This window comes from Talpa europaea (assembly GCF_964194135.1).
Source record: "Talpa europaea genome assembly, chromosome: 3".
NCBI classification, from domain to species: domain Eukaryota; kingdom Metazoa; phylum Chordata; class Mammalia; order Eulipotyphla; family Talpidae; genus Talpa; species Talpa europaea.
The window spans coordinates 141,453,154-141,465,436 of record NC_140069.1 but is presented as its reverse complement, the minus strand read 5'-3'; the positions used below and the strand labels follow the sequence as shown (position 1 = coordinate 141,465,436).

At 48.4% G+C, this 12,283-nt stretch overlaps 1 protein-coding gene across 2 annotated transcripts in view; it reads left to right on the top strand.

Moving 5' to 3' along the window:
* The window catches only part of HIPK2 (homeodomain interacting protein kinase 2), a gene marked incomplete at its 5' end in the record, with an annotated part of 103,648 nt that overhangs the window by 68,935 nt on the left and 22,430 nt on the right, over nt 1–12,283 (top strand). The window contains 3 exons of one of the 2 annotated variants that reach the window (XM_084229337.1): nt 2,388–2,550; nt 6,517–6,724; nt 7,573–7,694. In XM_084229337.1, the coding sequence (XP_084085463.1) occupies nt 2,388–2,550; nt 6,517–6,724; nt 7,573–7,694 (493 nt within the window). The remainder of the gene's footprint in view (nt 1–2,387; nt 2,551–6,516; nt 6,725–7,572; nt 7,695–12,283) is intronic. The other variant, XM_084229336.1, reaches the window with a different exon arrangement.

The window sequence follows — 12,283 nt, the reverse complement described above, 5'->3', positions numbered from 1 at the left end:
GCAGGGTTGGGGGACAGCCGCCACACAAGCCTGGGCCTGGCTGAAGACTTCTGGGTGCTGCCCGTCTCCAGCTTCTGGAAGGAAGTAGCAGTGACATGCTTCACTCTGCTTGGTGAAGGCCGAGCTTGGAGCATCGGCTTCAAATTCAGAATTCGGTGTGGGGCCCAAGAGAAGCACTGACAACCGAGACTCAGAAAATGGGTCTCAGAAGGAAAGACAGGTCTCTTCACACACCTGAGAGGAGGCCGAATCCCTGCTGGCCCCTAGAACTGGGGAGTCTGTGGCAAGTGGAAACTGCCAGCACCCCACCCCATCCACCACCACCACCCCCCGCTGCCCCAGCAGCTAGATGAATAGGTGAAAGAGACCCACTCCTTGCTCCTCACCAGGATCCTCGCACACAAATTCCATAAGAACTCCTGTAGGGAAGGTGCCTGCCTGTAATGGCAGGAGAACACAGAGCAGGATCTCCATGATTCGAGCAGACAGGGTGAAAGAGGAGTCCTGGAGTTCTTGGTGGGTTTTGAAGGCTTTTACTTGGATTTACCAGGTACACAGCAGGCAGGGGTGCCAGGGGGCCGGGAGGCTGGCAGGCCTCCCAGCCCCCAGCAAGTCCTCACTCTATCTGGGCTCTCCAGCCTCTTGTGGCCTCTGCTTCTCTGCTGTTCCGTTCTTTCATTCTATTTGCTTCTGCTGGCGTCCCCATGACGCCGCCCCTATAAGCCCAGTCTTAACCCAGGTGAATCCCATCTACCTATGCCCACACCCTACTCCAGGTGGCCGCCATCAGGCATGCATTCAGGACCGCAGGGATCCATCATCAGTCCTAAAGGCGGGAGGGCAGAAAAGCCTGATGCCTTTTATTTCCCCTACACTGCCTCTTCCTGAAACCCCAGGAAACCCCTGAAACCCCAGACCACCTCACTTAGAAAATTCTAAGTCTAAACATTTTCAGTCTTCATTGTTGTAGTCCCTCAGCCTCCACGTGAGAGCACTTAGCAGCGTGCTTGGTGCTTCATCGATGCTCGGAGCAGGTGGGCGTTACCAGCATTGTCAGTTTTCCGCTCTGGGTACCTGTCGGTCTCTGGCCTTTCCTTGTTCACTGCATGGCGTCCTGCAGCAGCGTGATTAGCCATTAACTCAGAAAGAGGATTCTCCGTGCATGTCTAAGTCCATTTAGAACATCTTTTATGGAAGGATGTTTGAGGACACCCCACAAGCTTGGCCCCAAATATAGCTCATCTAGAGTATGCAAAATCATATGCTTTTATATCTTACCGTAGCGGAAAACCATTGTTTTTTATATTCACTTGTTACATTCATTAAAATTAAAATATTTAAAACTGAAGTTTAAAGGAGGAGGTCTGATTATCGTGAATGCTGGCAGGTGAGGAAAGGTCAGCTTGGGGATTAGACAGCGAGGTGCACGAGCCACCGCCCGCACGTTCTGAGGATGCGCTGCCACCCTCTTCCAGAGCTCTCCGCTCAGGGCCTCCGTGGCTCCACCTTTCCTTGCATCAGTTGCATCAGTCAGCATCAGTTACACCTTCCCTTCATATTTGGGGTTTTGTTTTGATTGACAAATGCAACAGAAGGAGAAAAAGAGGGAGAGAATTTTTAATTTCGTGTAACTGGACAAGAACTAGGAAAGAAAAAGGATCTGTGAAGGTTGTGAGTAATTAGCTCCTGGCCTTGGCAGATTCCCTATCCCGTAGCTGTAAGCTTCACCTTTATTCAGAAAATTGGGGCAGTCATTGTGTCTCCCCCTCATAGTGGCTGTGGGACCGAGTGAAAGGAGGCTGGCAAACAACCACCACAGCTCTCCATCACAGTTGGCCGCTGCTATTAATTATTAGTGTGATTACTGTTCATTAGTGCTCAAGTCCAGTGGGGAAAGCCGCAATCCCACACCTTGCCAGGCTGGCTAGCTCCCTGGCTGTCCCCTAGGTGGCGCCGGTGCTCCGGAGTGGCTGGCAAGGGTGCCCACGAGATGTCTTTTGAGAAGGTGAAGGCAGGTAGGCAGCTGCTGCTTAATGTTTCCTGTCAGAGAACTCAGGTGTTTGCTCGTGGACCAGAACTACGCGGCACGCTGAGGATGAGCGGTGACGATGGAGACAGGTTGGCAATGGACTGTGACAGAGACAGGTGCCAGGAAGAATGGCTCCCCGCCCAGCATGGGAGGAGCAGGGCCAGGGGGGACATGCATTAAACAACGCCACCCCTGGCACATGCAAACTTGGCGTGGGAACCCGGGGAAGTCTGGACCCCAAGGGCAGTTTCTCCTGTGTCTTGTTCGCTGCATTCACCGTCCTCCACCTCCTCCCCTGTGGCCCTGCGCTACCTCTTCCTGGTCTCATTCTCACCGGTCTCTGCCTTTTCCTGAACAGCGTCAAATCATGTTTCCAGAACATGGAGATCTGCAAGCGCCGGGTGAACATGTACGACACGGTGAACCAGAGCAAAACCCCCTTCATCACACATGTGGCCCCCAGCACGTCCACCAACCTGACCATGACCTTCAACAACCAGCTGAACACTGTCCACAACCAGGTGAGCGAGGGCCGGGGTGGGCAGGCGGGGCGAGGGCGCGCGGCGGGGATTTGCTTTTCCTCCCAGCCCCGTCGGGAGAGCAGACTCTCCAGCATCCTGTGTTGTGCGGTCAGCTGTGCGGGGAAGCGACTCCTCCCAAGGTGGCGGGGACACCCGGGCACTCTGCCCCTCTGAGGGGCCCAGAAATGACTAGAAGGAGTCGTTTCTCAGATGGCTCCCGTGGTGGTTTTCTCCATCCTCCTGAGGACACAAAGGAGCACAGTCCTTTTCTGTCTGACATCTGCCTGGTAGAGAACCCTAAAACTGGAAGGGACGCCAAACATCGGACAGTTCAGCCCCCCCCCCCCCACCTTGTGGGTCCACATGACATGAAACCTGCCCTCTTTCCAAGTCATGCAGGGAGCCAGTTCACTGGTCTGGCACCAGAGTCTGAGCAGGTAGAACTAAAAAGGACGGGGAGCTAAGGCTTTCTTACCGCAGATGTCCAGCCATTTGCAGAAAATTAGCAGAATCCAGCACCTACCACACTGCTTGAAATATGGGTGATGCCCAGGGAGTATTACTGACATGACTGGAAACAATACAGTCCGTGGGGAATGGAGACGGGGAAGTGACCTACCAAAAAAAAAAAAAAAAAACAAGGGCCCCCAGAACAGGACCTCCATTCTCTTGTACTGGATTCTTTTTCATCAGTCGGGGTGGGGTTAGGAGGGGGCTACTCAGGACACACCCAGGCTTAAGCAACGAGGCTTGCTTCCCCCCTCCGGTGGTGTCGGTACTAAGCAGCGTTATTACTAGGGGCCGATGTGTCATGCGCAGACCTCTTCTGGCTTCCGAGCCACAGGTATCATCCTCTTCCTAGCCTGCACATCATCATCTTCTTCATCCCCTCTATCTTAGAGGAGGAAACCGAGGCATGGAGGGAGAGTCTCTTGGCCAAAGCTATTTTCTAAGTTCACCAGGGCTCTGAACCCGACACCCTAAAAATCTCCGCGCGTGCTCACACAGCACCAGAAATCACAGAAGCTCTTCAGTGCCTCTCCTAGTGGCGTCTGCTCTTTAATTCAGCCAGACCGCCTTTGTTCACAAGTGCTCCTGGGAGAATGCTTGCCTCGTCTGAGCTGCTTGGAGCTGTTTGCCTGTTGAGATATTTGGAAGCAATAAAATACATCCACAGTCACGTGGGTGGAAGTAAGCTATTAAGCTACGTGAACGCTTCCTTGCTGCGTTCAGTGTGTGCCTGCTTGACCGGCCAAGCGCCCTTTTCCCTAATGGGCAGTCACTTCCTCCGCTTCCTAACACTTCTGGGTTACCCCACTGGTAACTCATCGCATGGGGAGTCCTCTCTTGGGTGCTCCATATTTAACGCTACGATTGGCTGCTTCTCTTAGCATTCCCGTGGTATTCTATTATTCAGGCCTAGGCTTCTGCCAAGAATTTTCATTTGGGTTTATCGCCAAGCTTGAACCCCTTCCTTCTGAATGCCAAGTCATCTGAATGTCTATAACTGCTTCCAGGGATCGCTGCTTCCTTTTATTTATTTATATACTTTTTAGCCAGCCCGTGTTACCAATAAACATGATGCTTTTTCTTATAAACTTGTTAGCTGTGGTGGCTCTCGCCAATTCTCTCTGCTCCTCTGACGGGTGATGGGCTAGCTACCTGTGCACCACAGGAGGTCTAAGAGGAGCAGAGAATTCCCCCCACACACACAGGTGCTTTTTCAACTGCTCCTTAGGCAGGATTAAAAACTGGGGAGAAACCATCTGCATAATTGCCACCCTGGGGCCTGGGACCCATGTCAGGACACAATTCCATTTGTCCTCAAGTCTACAGAGAACTGAAGACTCGGGCTCTGAAGGAGCTCAGAGTTCCCGTGCTGTGAGATCGTGCAGAGTGCAGACTAGCATGGGAAGACAGGCAGGAGGAGCAGGGCGTGTGACAGAATCAAGAGGAGGGGGGAGACCACTGTGGGCCAGAGTCAGAGCTGGACCGGAAGCCTAAACTGTGTGAGAGCAAAGCAAGGGGCTGTGCTTTTAAACAGGGGTCAGGAGGATTTTGCTGTGGACAGGAGGCCCAGGCTAAGCCTGGGAGCGCGGGCGCCTGCAGAGAACCCCGTGGACGAGATGGCTGGGCTGCGCCCAGAAGACAGCGAGCAGCCTGGCGTGGCTGGTGCCAAGACATGGCGGGCTGGGGGAGACTGACTTAGAAAGGGAGGGCCGGCCTCACTATGGGGCAGGAGGTGAGCCAGACCCGGGTGCACAGTGTTTGTCAGGCAGTAACGTGAGATTTTGGAGCAGGGCTGGCAACGCGCACCACCTTTGGGAAGGATGTTCCATCCTCTGTGCCCGAGGAGTACGGGAGAAGTGCAGGCCAGAGGTCCCAGTCAGGGCTGTCCGCTGTCCGGGCATGGAGCACCTCCATGGAGGAAGTCACCACTAAAAAGAGCCCTGGTTTCCGGGCCCTTTCAGAGGAAGAAGCGGCAGGATCAGGGACTGACTGGAAGGTGACATAGCCGAGCCACCTGGGGGGGGGGGGGGCCAGAGGATGTGGGTGCCACACCGAGGAAAGCCCTGAGGTGCTAAGACCTGGGGAGAGTGTGCACCTTGGCTGCAGAGTCTGAGCACGGGAACTGTTGTCTGTGCCGACAGAACAGGGGAACGTGAGTCACGTCACCCGTAACAGATGCTGCCCACCTCGTTCCCAGCCAGGCTACCAGAGGTGACCATGGGATGCTGTAGGAACAGACACTGTGACTGAATCTTACAATCCAAATGTTCTCTCTCATGCCCTATGATTTAGTGATTACTTGCAAATGGCTTTGCTTTGCGTTGAAACTCAAACATCTTCATCAATTTTGACAGGCCTCCATACCCTCCTTGAAAGTCTCTTTCGCGTGTGTGTGCTCGCTTCGTCCTCCTTATTCTGTAGTCCTTGCAAACTTGATTGGCAAAACCTCATATAAACACCGTGAACTCGAAGCTAAGGCAGAGATGGGGTGCAACTGTGAGAATTCCTGGTTTAGAATTTCTTTTCCGCCCATGGCCTTGCTTCCCATGGAAGTTCAGTCTCAGCTGATGTCTCTTTCTGAAAGAGAGAGCACATAACTTCATTTGCTTCACCCATCTCCAGGAAAGTCGTCTTGGCCCGCTTTTCTCTGCCTTCCAGCCTTGATAGCTGAACTCCAGCTAAGAATACACCAAACTCAAGCCAGAAACCCCAGCCTCGGCCTGTCCCTCTCCCTTCTTCCAGCATATGTTGATTTGCAGTGACAAGCCTGCAGCCATCCCAGAGAATCTATAAGCAGCACTGACCCAGACCTGAGCAGGGGCCCTTCCCAGGCCTCCTCTGTCCTCCTGCCAAGCTCCAGGAAGCTGGGCCCAGGCCTGCAAGGGCCTCTTCCCAGGTCGTCCTCCTGAGTATGGGCCACCACCAGCTCCACACGGAGGGGAGCGTGCAGAGCTTGGGCACATGGCTGGCAGGTCCATATGTGGATCAAAGGCCCTCAAGTTGTGGGATAAGGTGGGGGCAGGCAGTGCTCCCCCGTTAGTGCATCCAGTGCAGAGTCCAAAGAATCCAAGAATCTTACCTGAAGCCTGGCCTTCCAGGTTGTCAGGAAGGTGTGCTTGCCGAAGTGGAAGAGCAGGTCTTAGGCCATTTCCAACCTCATTTTCAGCTCTGCCATATTTAGGCACCGGGCACGCAACTTCCACTGGGTTGAGCCTTGCAAATGCCAGGAACGGGCCTGAGTTGAGCAGCGACGGTCACGTGGCCATAGCTCGTGCTTTTCCCTGAGACTTTTCAGCTGTATTTCCACCGCCTCTGTTCTGGCATTTTTGCTCTTGATTTTTGTTTGTTGGTTCTTCTCTAAGTTCATTTACTTGATTTGGATTCGTGTCTCCCCCATGCCACTACCCTCATTTTTTATTTTTGTTTATTTTTGTTCAATCCCCGTCATTCCTTTAGGCTCCCTCCTCCACCAGTGCCACTATTTCCTTATCCAACCCCGAAGTCTCCATACTAAACTACCAATCTGCACTCTACCAGCCCTCAGCGGCGTCCATGGCTGCGGTGGCCCAGCGGAGCATGCCCCTGCAGACGGGGACAGCCCAGATCTGCGCCCGGCCGGACCCCTTCCAGCAAGCTCTCATCGTGTGTCCACCCGGCTTCCAAGGTAAGGGCAAGCAGGCACAGCCTCTCGCCTGCTTCTGACTGGACAACCCCTGGGCGCTGACCCCTGCAGTTTTCTGTCCCACTGACTCCCCTGAAGTCAAGTCCTCTTTGTTTCTTTGGGTGAGAGCATTGGCACAAATGAACTGAGGGGCCTTAGTTCATTCACGGCCAGCCTAGAACAATAGGACTTATGCTCAGCCCAAGACACCTTGCTGCTCTCACCACCTGCCAGTCATTTTGTCCCTGGCAGGCTGTCTGTCAGTAAGCATATTTTCATGCCGATGTCAGCTCTTGCACTGCCTCCTATGAAATATCCAGAAACTGCCCATCTCTGACAGCCAACAAGGCCTAGTTCTGTGTGAGAAGTACCTCCCAGGACATCCCCCACCCCAGCAGCCTTTGGCCATGCACCCCAACCCTCATCTCCCAAAAGCCCTAAGAAGCTGGAGTTGACTGTGTCCTTGGCTACAGTTTCCACAGAAAGCTGGAGAATGTGTTTTTGCAAGCTGCGAGGTACAAGCATGGGCGTGGCACAGTCTCCCTGAGGTGCTGGCCTTGACGCCCCCCATAGATCTTCAAGCAGTAGCTTCTCTGTGCTAATTTATCAGCATAGCCGTATAGCCGTTCCACCTGTGGCTTTTGCTGACCTCCAAGCCTTTGAACACATGGTTTTTTTGTTTTACTTTAAATCTCGAGTTAGAAACGACTGGGGAGACTTGCCGAGTCCAGACAGGGCCTGTGAGGACAGGATGCGGAGTGGAGAGCTGGACACAGCTGGCTAGGAAGAGTCTCCTGTTCCCACTGTTCCTGTCATTCACCCCTCCTTCCCTTGCCCACTCTCTGGAACAGGACTGCAGGCCTCTCCCTCTAAGCACGCGGGCTACTCCGTGCGCATGGAAAATGCAGTTCCCATCGTCACTCAAGCCCCCGGAGCTCAGCCTCTTCAGATCCAACCAGGACTGCTTGCCCAGGTAATTCTTTCTCTGTTGTTACCAGTATTGCCATTGTCTCGGTAATAACGCTCACAAGAGATCTGTCTCTGCTTGTTCCCACCTGGTGACAACTTAGGTGCTTCAAGTCATTAGAATATCTCGGTTAACAATCAAAAAGACAGTAGGTGATTCACCATCCTGTGTGTCTTCCTTACACTCCCGAGAAGTGTAGATGGGGGAGTCTAGGGAAATTATTAGTATTATTATATCTTTGTCATGCAAATGAATATGGGAGACCCAGGTTTTAATCCTAAATCTACTAATAGCGGCTGTGACCTAAGGCAAGTCGGTTAACACATCTTGGCCTGAAACTTCCCTTGGCCTGAAACTTCCCTTGGCCTGAAACTTCCCTTGTAAATAGATTTTATTTTAAGAGCTAAAAAGAAAACTTGGAGGTTACCTCCTTATTTTATAGTTTTAAAACCAGAATCACAGAAGACTTGAGCTGGAACCTTCCTTATCTGTTCACTCTCTGACAGTAGGAAGAGATCACAGAGGTGAAAGCACTTGGCAGTGTGTAAAGTGTTAAGGCCACAGTGATGCAATGATAATAGATTCTGTCCTTACGGATGCTTGAACCTTAGTTAAAATACATCATCATTATGCCAAGCACTTTACTGCTGTCGACTGATTTAATCCCCACGACAACACAGTGAGAGATTTGTCTCCACTTGACAAGCAGGGAGAATGAACTGCCATCCCTGGCACAAAGTCACACAGCAATCACGTGACAGATCCAGGACACAGACCCCAGTCGGACATGAGCATGTTTTAGCCACCAGGCTTTACTGCTTCTTTCCGAGATAAGTTTCAGTTGATTGTGCATGTCTGCTGTGACTATGAGTTTTGATGCTGGATCATTCATACATAATGTAGTTGGGATTTGTGCATCACCGTTCATAAGTGAAAAATGGCATGTACTTTCTTATCAAATCAATACTTGATTTGAATATCAAGGTTACACCTTGAATAGGTCGGACATTATTACCTCTTCTCTTTTCTAGAGCAGCTTAAGATTGATATTAACCATTCTTGGTCTCTTTGTTCTTATATCCAAATCAACGCTGCGGGCGACCGCCCACACCGGCTCCGGGCAGCACGCACAGTGTGTAAACAGAAGTCCTTCTGTATTTAAAGCAGGTTTTCTGCTCCCTCCTCTCACCGGTCTCCTGCTTTCTTTTATTTGCACAGTTTGGTAGTGGGGAGTTCACAAAAGGCCAAGATAGATCAAGAGAACAAACTACAGCTCACTCCATGGGCAAAAACACTTGTTCCTCCTTTATCTGAGGAGCAGAATTCTAGGCCGATCCCCCAGGTGCTCCTCTGTGAGCCAAAACCTACAGAACTATGTGTGCTTTAAAGGGTAATTACAGAGCCCTCTTTGTGTTTGCACACTTAACCCTAGTAGCTGGGAACCATCTCTTGAAAGAAACAATAATTAGCATCTCTTATTAGCTAAAATAGACATTTTTCATTGCTCAGTTTGGTGGAAACCAGTAGGCTTAGCATTTCTGAATTTGTTTCAGTCCTTTAAACATAGCAGGGAAGAGTTTTACTTTTTGCTTACTTGAAAAAGAGTCCCTAGAGTGCTGTAAATCTGCAAATGGATTTAACCTAAAGCTGTAATTGAACAAAAAATATATGTTGAAGGTATTTAATCGTTGTGGTGTTTACAACAGGGAACTACTAGAACTAAATCAAACGTTCACCGTGGGAGGTACTAAATGTGAACTAAACTGCATGCGTAAAATAGAATACCATGTAGCCATTAAGAAGGACTGGGTAGCCAGAGGATCTTGAAGTGAGAAGATTTCTAAGACACATTAAGTAAAAAACTTCCTACCCTGCCCCATGTAATATCACATTGTCTTTCTTTTTTTATTGGTAGTTGCTTTTTTTATTCTCTCTCTCTCTCTGCTTGTCACTTAATCCTTGTCAGTATGTTAGACTGTTAAGGTAGAGCTCTCGCCTCGATTTTTTTTTTTTTAGGTAGCTTTTTTTGGGTTTATCACATTGCATAACTGTCAGGTGTGCAGCCTTTATCTTCCCACATCTGTAAATATTACATTCTGATCACCATCTAGTTTCATTCTCATGGATATTTGTAAGTGGCCCTTGCAAAGGACAAAAATAAACGAACTTATAAAATGAGTACGGTAGCTGTAAAAAAGCTATATTCAAACAGCTAAACTGATGCCTTCATTTTTCTGTGGGTTTCAGGCAGCAACACTCCAAATACTATTATTTTCTTTAAATATATCTCAAAAGTTGACGTGGTTCTTATTTTCACATGTAAATGTTTAAATCTTTTCAGGGGTTTTAAATGTGAGAATTTAGAAATGATGTCTTTGAATCCACTTCCCATGCTAGTTTTATTTGTGTTGTCCTTTTCCCAATCCTCCCATCTGCACCACAGGTCCCCTCAAAGGGAAACAGTCTCTGGGGCACCCCAAAGACATGTGCATGAAAGGCAGGGTGTGATTACACCCCATCATTTGGTACAGCCTGAAGGAAACTGTCACATCCATTCTCCCAACTCCAAGCCAGGGTTGGCCTCTTGACCATCATCAAATTGTGAATGAAGAGGTATGAGTAGGTAAAGATCAAGAGATGGGCATTACCATTCTTGACTGAAACATTGACTTTAGCTCACTTTTCAAATGACAGGATCCAAATCCTCTCTGATAACAAGGCAGGAATAGAAATTGAGTCCCTCAAGATCTGGAGATTTCTTGTAGAGTCCACCCTTCCAGAAAGAAGGTTTTGTTTTCTATATCATAGCACACGAGCCCCTTGAAATGTCTCCCTAAGGACAAATTGTTGACCTGAACTCTTTAATTTGTCCAAAATACTAAATCTCAATGCTTCTCCCTCAAAACCTCCCTAGTAACATTTCCAACAACCAGTCTTTCCGTCCATTGTCTTGCCACCAGTTTCTATACTATTAATGAATATGTTTCTATACTTCCTTAATAAGGAAGACTTTTTTCATGCCACCTTTATGCAGTTACCACCAAATCTGATCAGAGTAGGGACTGATGGAAGGTGAAGCTTTAGTTCTCTAGCCCACCCCATCCCTGTACATACAAGCATACTTGAGCATGTGTGGGATTATACATTTTCACTCTGCTTTCTCCTCTTACTCTCATACAATTCTTTCATTCGATCTCTTTGCAGTATTCATATAATTATTATCAATTATCATCAATTATTCTCAGCTTAGACTCATTGTATCCATTGATTCTATTTCCTATCCTATGCAACTTTTTTCCTGGAGTTAGTGGTTGCCTCAGATTTTCGTTGGGTTGGTTTCCTTCTGCATCTATTATTATGCCACCCTGAACTCCTCTAGAGCTATAAAAGGTTTGTGTGTGATGTGTTGACAGGTTTGAGCATTCTGAAAAATTTGGCATCTGGTTGGTTGCTTGCTTTTTCGTCTTTCTGAAAACTTTTAGGATCCTTTTGGCCCACATGGTCTGAAATGTCCACATGGTCTGAAATGTCCACATGCTTTCTTGTGGGTCTTTTTCACACATTGTCTTGGACACCTTATTTACCTCCTTTTAATCTGTTACTTTTTCTTTTATTTTTCCTTGTTAATTTTGTTCCCTCCATTTTCTCTGTTCCTTCTTTGTGAAATTCTTATTAATAGGATTGATCTGAAATGATACTCTGATTTCCTATCATTTCTCCCCCTCTTCTCTATATACACACATATTCTATGTATGCTACTTTTTTGAGAGATTTTCCTCATTTCTTTTTTTTTAAAGATTTATTTATGCAACAAGCACTAGGGTACAGGCCAGACATGTGGGGGAGGGGGGTAAGAGTATTCACCAGAGACAGAGTGGGGAACAGAACAGACAGACTGACTGAAATACACTGCTGAAGGGACCAGCGGGGAGACAGGAGAGGTCTGCTGCGCCATGTGGGGATCGAACTTGTGCTGTAGAGGCTGCGGATAGCCTCATAGGTTGCATCTTAACCCCTTGTGCCACCAGGGAGGCCCTCCTTATTTCTTTTTTAAGTCTTCTCTGGAAGTATTCATGTCCATTGTCATAATCCTCATTTCTAAGAGTTCTTATCTTCTGAATATGGATATCTATGTCCATATCTATCTAGCTATACATATATACTATATACACACACTTATATACATATATATTTTAACTCTATGATGATATTAATTACAGATTTTTGGAAATTTTCTTCTAATTCCTAAACCATTTTTGTTTCTTTTAATTTTTTTATTCTCTTTCTTGTTAGAAATGGCCTTTAATACCCTGTTAATCCTTGACTGTTCATTTATGTTTGAGACTGAAGCACTAAAACATGAATTGGGAGACTTTGGGGGCAGGAAGGCGGGACTGTTAAATATAAGCTTCTCTGTCAGTGAGCTGAACATTCTCATTGGCAGAAACCCTGATCTTCAAATGTATCTTCAGTTTCTTCTCTTGGACTAGTTGGTTTCCCCAGAAAGAATCTTCCAGCCTCCTGTTTTTGGAGGGTGAGGGACTTGAGAGTAAGGGCAGAGCATGCACCTACCTGCCAGGAGTCTGGGAACTGAC